The 8,470-nt window shown below is 31.9% G+C and overlaps 1 protein-coding gene across 1 annotated transcript; it reads right to left on the bottom strand.

Annotated features, from left to right (window-relative positions):
* Nucleotides 1-7,018: 7,018 nt before the first annotated feature.
* Nucleotides 7,019-7,540, bottom strand: LOC120092110 (peamaclein-like). The gene is made up of 2 exons (XM_039050318.1): nucleotides 7,395-7,540; nucleotides 7,019-7,257 (listed from the first exon to the last, which is right to left on the bottom strand). The coding sequence occupies exons 1-2, from the start codon at nucleotides 7,477-7,479 to the stop codon at nucleotides 7,073-7,075; spliced, it is 270 nt and encodes an 89-aa protein (XP_038906246.1). The 5' UTR covers nucleotides 7,480-7,540; the 3' UTR covers nucleotides 7,019-7,072.
* Nucleotides 7,541-8,470: the final 930 nt, after the last annotated feature.

Raw genomic sequence — 8,470 nt, 5'->3', positions numbered from 1 at the left:
AAATAGCATACTTAGGTTTATTAAATGTTTATTCTGTGGCAATTTTAGTTTATTAACTTCTTTGCATTTCACTATTTTATCAAATTGAATTTCGAATTGTACGACATTCACACGCTTCAGCGAGCAATTCAATTCCTTTAATTGGCACGTTTTGACATCCTAAAGGGTTGGACTGCCATTTTTTACTCAATGCCCTGTTATATTGATGACATTGAGCTAGAATGCATTACATATGATTTGTTTGAAGATCTACCATTGCTCGTTTCAGTATGTAGATTATACGATGATCAACCCACGAAGCAAAAAGGGAAGTGGATTGTTTCTAGGATTACTACTGCCAATCGCCAAACCATGAGTCTTAATTGCTCCTATTATTGAGCCAAGTTTATGGATTTCGACATAACGGGAATAAGCCTTGAGTAATTGACATAATCGAACATGCCACTGTTCAAACTTCAGTACTTATAATATATCTGGTGATATGGGGGAAGAAGTTTATATGGTGATATGTACACCAAACAAATCTTGTTTTATATTTGGTTATACTCTTGTATTATTTCATCATACAATCACTCTCAGTTCTACGTTATTTGATCAAATATAATAGTTTATTTTAAAAAAACAAAAAAACAAATGATAAAAAAATCCAATATTGGTAATAAACTTTAGCAAAGATAGTACTCCATTTCTCCATCAAAATATTGAGATGATTACAAACTACAACAAAAGAAAGACACACATAAAAAAAATAGAAAGATATTCTATATAAATCCAAAAAAAAAAAACATTCAGTTTCAACAAAATAATTTTCCAGAGTCATCATTGGTCGGAGTCATGCGGAGTTGGAGTCATCGTCAGTAAAAATTAGGCAAAGTTAGAGTCTGAGTTGGTCGGAGTTAAAGTCTGAGTTGTCCTGGAGTGTTACAATGCTTCGATCTTTGACGGATGAGCACACTACATGCGCGCATGAGTGTAGTGCTCGGTGTCGCTATGCTTAAGGCCTACACTACAACAAGAGTTGGCCCCAGCATAATGACGTTACTGCGTTATCTATAAATATATTCTTCGATTTTTAGGGCTTTTCTTGTGGTGGAGCTCATGGAAGTCGATGAGTTCTTCAAATTTTCTCCATTCTTTTCATATTTATATCTTCTTTAGGTTAGATTTTAATTTTCTTTCAGGTTATAAACAACGGATTGGATCTCTTCCCTTTACTTTGTCTATGAATCAATGAGGTAACTTTCTATTTATTTTGGGAGCAAGAACTCGTGTATTTTTCTTGAGAATTTTGTGGATTGGATTGAATGCATACTAATTTTATGTTTTCTTTAAATTCATTTCAATTTCTATATGCATGTTTGTGTGTTGATGTTCACGCATAAGCATATATTCCCTTGCTAATCGATTCATAGCTACGTTACGTTCATTCTCGAATGTTTAACTCAATCAACCTATTAGTAAATAGTTAATCGTGTATTTGATGGCTATTCCTAGAATGCATGTATTGCTACATTCAAAGATTAAATTTGGTTAATTGATTAAGCTATGCAATTGGTTAATTAACACAATAGAATCCTAAAGCTTAATGCACATGTTTTTATTTTTATATGGACGCTACCGAATCCAATAGATTTAAGGGCATGTAGTTTAATTAGGGTTTAGTTTTTCAACTTTAATTATTATTTTGGATGCTTCCTTTGTTCGTTTCTGATTAGTTGTCTGCCACCATAGAGGTTAATTCAGTCATGTTAAGTAAGTTGTTGTGCACGTATAAATCGATGTCTAATTAACGAAATTCGATGATTGAAATTTTATAGGATCTCTCTTGCTCTTGAAAATAGATAAATCCAACCCTAGTTTACATTTACCGTTGCACTTTATTTTGTTTGCACTTCACTTTCACTATTCACACAAAACCCCCTCACTTACCGTTTTAATTAGAAAATTGGTTTACCGAAAAGCTTATACTAGCGCTTTCCTAAGGATCGACCCAAACTTGTCACTGTTGCTACGTCATGTAGTAATAGAAGTAGGATTTAGTATTATAAATTTCATTTGATTTTCAGAAAGAGGCTTACGACACCCATTCCCCGGTCCTTCAATTGGTGTTGTTGCCAGTGAAGCCAATTTATTTTTTGTTTAGTTAAGTTTTTAGTTAGAGCATTCTTTTGCTTTTGATTTTTTTTTCTTTTCTTACGTCCAGTTAATCATGGCTAACAGAATGCACAGTATGTACTATGCATTGAGCGCAAAGTGAGCTATCGAACAGTAAAAAAATGAAACCAGGAAAACTTCTAAGCTTAAAAGTATATTTGGTGAACTCGTTTCTTCTATTCGACGGTAGGCTGAAAGGCAACTGCAAAGTAGCCTAATGCTGGGGAGTCCTGCCTTGAGGATTCACCCTAGTCATTGGGAGTCTGAGCCTTACACACATCCTGAATAGACCGGTCACTCCTATGACTATTGTACTTTCTATGCATAACCACACTACTACTACATCTCGCCATTCCTGAGTCATCAAAGTTTGCTCAAGAGACCAACCAAGGTATGTCTTTAGAGGATTTAGTTAGAGAACTACATAACAATAATTTCTCTATCCAATAGAAGAACTTTAGAATCCAGCAAGACAGTCTTCAGTTTGCAATGGAAACTAGAGCTAAGATACACGTTCAAGTGATCAGCTCGCTCAAATTGTTAACTCAGTTAGAAGACTAGAGGAATCCCAATTGGAGCTTCATCACCTTGAAACTGCCGAGGTACCTCGTCATGAGGTAATATACTTTGACGATGAGGAGGATGACAAGGATCCCATCCCATGATCAGCCCAGTAGTCAAGGCAGAAAAAGAAAATGAGGTTGAAAGATCTCGCCCTGTTCCGTCATATGATATTTTGTATATTTTTTAGTTTTCTTCTTCTTGTTCTCAAGAGTCATTTGAGTCTTTTTCTACTTTGGACTCGTTTGAGTTCCCCGAGTCTTTTGATTCTTTCTTTTTCCCTTTTTCAGATCTACCAAAAAATCAAAATTCAACTTGTTTGGTGTCCTTTTAGAAGACGAAGTTTCTTCTGAGCATGAAGTGTTACATCAACTCAAGTAAGATACAAGAATTTATTCATACCTTGAAAGAAAGATAGGTCACGTCGAGCAACCGACTTTAAAAATTTGCCCTTCCTGAAGGGAGTCAAGTAATAAAGAATTATTATTTTCTTTTATTTGCTTTCTAGATTAGCTTCTTGTTTTTCTTTTTGTAGGGATCCCTAAAAACAAGAAGAGCATCAATTTGAGAAATGAGCCTTCTACTACATCTCAAAGGCAGTACACGAAAGCGCCCAAGGGAGGTCTTCTGTTCACTTGTCTTTCATTTTTTATTGTGATCTTATTAAGGATACATTAGAGACAATGTATTATTTTAGATTGAGGGTGGTGGTTATATATGCATGTTTGATAAGTCTTTGAGCACCTGAGCTCGGATTTTATGGTTGATTTAATGATATGATGATTGTGTTGCATGTATTATGATGATGATTTTCTGTAATAGGTTTTAGATAAACCTTTATTCACATTGTTTAGAATTCATAAAAATGTATGCATGGTTATGGGCCAAAATTTAAATTTTTTCTTGATTCCCTTGCATATTTTTTAGCACATAGTTTCTTATTTAGGATCTTGAATGCTTAGTATTGAGTTATTTGGTCTATATGTTTGTTGTCACTTCGAAAGATCCCACCAGTTAGAGAGACATCCTTGCATAGTGACTTGTAATATGAGACTTAGGGAAAAGAAAAGAATAATATGTCTGCTTAAAAAATGAATAAAAATATAAACTTGTAATTTGTATGCATGACTAAGGGTAAAAAGTGTCACTCTTGTTGTGATCAACGAGAAAAAAGTGGGTACGGTTCCCTGCAGAGCGTGTATGAAAGCTAGTGCCCCTAGGTGAAAGGAATGCAAGTTTAGGGATCCCGTGTGTGTTCTCAAGCACCTTAGTCAAAGTATTACTTTTTTGATACTTTAGGTTGCTTGATGATTGGTATTTTAGCCAGAGTAGAGGAATACGAGTTGAGGGTCATACAAAACATTTTCGGGATAATGAAGACCTAGATAAGATTTGGCTAAGCACACAAACACATGAGGGGATAGAGAATTAGTTTTAAATTTCGTAATAATGTATACCTTACGGATTATTATATTAAATTAATGTATACCTTACGGACTATTATAACCTACAAACAATTATAACTCATAGATTATATTAACCAACTCAGCGACCCGAAAGTCCCCTTAAAGATTTCTTAAAAGGAATTGGTTCAATAATATAGGTTGTTTTCAATGTGTGTCAGAACGTTTGTAAAAGAAACAACTTAATCAACTTTTGTACAAGTACAAAAAACCAAATTGATAAAGTAAACATAAAAGTGTTAAATATTAAATAAGAAAATAAACACAAAAGTGTTAAATATTAGGTAAGAAAAATTTAAATTGGAAATTTCATTGCTATAATTTGGAGAAAATTAGAATTCAGATAGTATAGTTTTATAAAGACCTCATAAATAATCTTTAATAATGTAGGAATTATTTAAATGAGGATATACTATTTATGAAATATTATATTAAATTACATAGGTGTTGGAATGCCTTGAATTTGTTATCTGACACTTCAAACGACCAACTATGGATGTCTTGCTATCTGGCTCACTAACCAGGCCAGCAGCAACGTAACCTGATGAGGGTTTGGGAGCAACGTTCCTTAAACCTAAATTGAATTCGTATTTAGAATATTTAATTATTTATAGTTATTTACGATTATGATTCTAGAGTTGTGGAGTGAATTATATGACCTCTCTAACCCTAGAGTGACATTCATTGTAGTATTCTCTCTAATAAAATTGTGTTCACTCCACTCCGTGGACATAGCTAACACATTTAATGAACCACATAAATCTGTGTGTTAATCTTCTATATTTTACATTTTTTGCATTCTTTGTTCGTCGATTTCACAACAATATGGATTAAATTTTAACTTATAAAATATAGAAACCAAATTTATAATTAATGTAATCTTTTTTTAATTTGAAGTTAATGTTTTTCTTTATTTGGATGATTAATAATTTTGACAGCAAAGGAAGCTATGAAGTTGTTGTTTAAGAATCTGAAAACTGAAGAGCATTTGTTGGCTGTAACAATTGTCAAAATCATTATGTAATTAGCTAATTCAATTGAATTTTTTGTTGTTGCTCAACATCCTTTAGATTGAATACTTTGAACGAGTTCATTCAAGGGTATATATATTTCAATGACTAATTAGATATAAAATTGAAAACATTTTTTTTCCCTAATTCAAGGGATACATGCACGTTACTTACCATAAGTTGGTGAAGTACATCGGTGTTCATTCCTCCACTCTCTAAACTCATTTGTATAGAAGAACAGTGATGTCTAGAATTCATAAACTTATTGTCACAATTTATTGGATTGAAAAATAAATTTTGGTATATCTAGTAGAATCAAAGATTCCTCTCTATTTGCAAATCAATTTATGTTGTTCATACATACTCTTTATTCATTGTTTGTGAGTTTGTCTCATGATGTGTTGTTTTTTTAATGTCTCTTGTTGATGTCTTCAAGTTTTGTTTCATAGGTTTTTTTTTTTCTTAGATATGTGTTGTATTTTAAATATAATTCGATTATGAGTTCCTTTTAGCCCCTTTGAAATAATAGTTGAGGGTTATGCTTTTTAATAAATGAGAAGTAAAACAGTGCTCAATAAATTTTAACTTTAAATTAAAGGAAGAATGTTGCAAATTTATGGTAAATTAATATATTAGGGTGATTTAGATATAATACAAACCAAAGAAGAGTTATTATTTCAATTATTTTTATACTTATATTTAATATATAATTTATTATGATATACTTATAGGTAAACTACCTTTTTAGTCCCTGGATTTTGAAGAATATGTACATTTGATCTCTGAATTTTCAAAATATATCCTTTTAGTTATTTAATATTTAGTCTCCGAGTTTTCAAGATCTATCTTTTTAGTCCCCAAATTTTTTAAAATACCGTTCAAAATGTCCTTGAACTTACTATTTATTTTCACTTTATATAATCATATGAAATTTTGAATTACAAAAATGTTTAATTAAATAAGAGGTAATCTTAAAAAAAAAAAAAAATTTAAACTAACAACAAAAAAATGATGCAGGGACATTTTAAAATTATTTCTAAAATTCGATGACTAGAAAGGTATATTTTGAAAATTTTCAGATCAAGTGAACCTATTATAAAAAACTCGAAGACTAAAAAGGTTTGTCTTGAAAACTCAAGAACCGAACTCACATATTCTTTAAAGCTTGGAGAGTAAAAAGATAATGTTCCCTATAATTATTTAAAGTTGCAACTAATTTGACTTGATCTAAATTATTTGGTAAAATTTTAAGAAAAATAATTGTTATAAAATATTGAAGCAATCAAAATTCCATGAGAGAATAGATTATAGATGTGAAAAAGTATATTAATTAATATGGAATGCTAAATTTGAGATTTGTAAACATGACCCTTTGTGCATTAAAATAAATTAAAAGTGATTATGATATATTAATAAATTAAATAATTTGTATTAAAAAACAACTTATAGGCTTGCAAAGTAATTCCAAATGGGTCCTAACTTCAAGTCCTTATAATTTCACACTATTTTTTTCAAACTATTTGAAATGATTATGACCTTTGGTTTTTCTTTCTATTATAATAATATTAAAAAAGTAACTCACTCGATATTTGTTATAGATTATGTCTCATTCAAAGAGAGATTTTATTGATAAACATATATTTCGAATCACATTATTCGATTCATATTAAATTTAGAAGATCTCATAAATCAATTCATACAAACTCATAATGCTTAACTCAACGACTCAACATTTGGTCTGGTCGATCAAATTTTTCGAACACGAGTAATCGGAACCATTAGTGTATATATATATATATCTGAAAACACACTAAAGGCTATTAAAGGGGAATCATCAAACACATATTGCATATCTGCCTTTTTGTTGAATAGCCATTTCTCATCTCAAGGGCACTTGGGCTTACCCTTAGAACTTCTCATGTCCCTATAACAAGGGCACTCATGCTTATTTCCATAAGTTCCAGAAGGAACACACTTGCAATAGCCACAGCAAATCCCACAATACTTGATGCATCTATCCATCACTCCTGCCTTTGAGCATCTCTTCTTGCATTTTTTGCCACAAAACACTTCACATATGCATTAACAACCAAACATTAAAACAAAAAATGTTGAAAGTTAGATCCCTAAAGTAAAAGACGTTATTATCAACGCGGAAGAAGAGGAAGACTGTATACATTCGACAATGAAGAGACGATCGACTTACCGGGCATGGCGATGACAATGTCTATGAAGGAAGATGTTAAGAGAAGAAAGGTAAGTAAGAATGTGAAAAAGAAAAGCTTCTTCATATTTGCTTAAAGTGTTTGAGATCAGTGGAAAAAACTTGGGAATATATATTGAAACACACTATTGAGAAATTGAGCATTGGAAGGTATTTATTAGAGAAGGAATAAATTTGTTATTTATGAGGTTGCAATTCACAAGAAACTAAATGTCAAAATATTTGGAATTAAAATTGTGGATTGAGGACAAAGAAAACAGCTGTATTTGGTGGGTTGGTGGGTGTAAGGGCTGATTTTGGAGTGGCACTTAGATTTAGGCACTGCAAACAAGGGACACTCACATAAAGCCTCCCTTGCTTCCATCACTACTTATTTTTTTTACTCATTTTTAGTACCATGAAAGGAGAGACTTTGAATCGAAGATGAACGAATACTATATGTCTGTTCACGTTTACTCTATCACAATTTACATTTTGTTAATTTCTTTATAATAATATCATTTTTTTAGGTTTGAATTTCATTTTGGTGGTGTTAACGCTCAAATCTCATTTGCGATTGTTGTCATTGTAGACTTAACCTTCAACTTGCTTCTTTCGATCTGGTTTGACTTTTCGAGTGGACCTGTATAAGAGGTCATCACACACGTATATTGGCGCGTCTACTGTACTTTGATGCCTAAGTTAGCTCTCATTTGAATATTACTTACTCTCCCTTTTAGGCTTATCGAATGGGGTTATTTGTAGACCCTTCCTCTATTACTCAACTCTGGTCATGTGTAACACACCAAAAATGTTTAGATTGTTTTTTACGCTTGAGGATGTAGAGTGATAGGTTGAGTGTAGCTCAGTTATTTCAAATTAGTATATATTTATCGACTCGGTTGTTCAGTCCAAACTCCGAGGCATTGACTTTTTCTTTTTGAGATGCGTGTTCTCTTATACCTCTTCTTGACACTCTATAGGCTTGAGTATGCTTGTAGGTTCTGGCCTTTGCTTTAGACAATTGAGGTGGTTTGTTCTGGTTTAAATTTAATCTTTCAGATTTTAAAAAGGTCAAT

Source organism: Benincasa hispida, chromosome 11, assembly GCF_009727055.1.
Source record: "Benincasa hispida cultivar B227 chromosome 11, ASM972705v1, whole genome shotgun sequence".
Taxonomy (NCBI): Eukaryota; Viridiplantae; Streptophyta; class Magnoliopsida; order Cucurbitales; family Cucurbitaceae; genus Benincasa; species Benincasa hispida.
The sequence above is the reverse complement of the archived record's forward strand: the minus strand, read 5'-3'. Positions and strand labels throughout refer to the sequence as shown.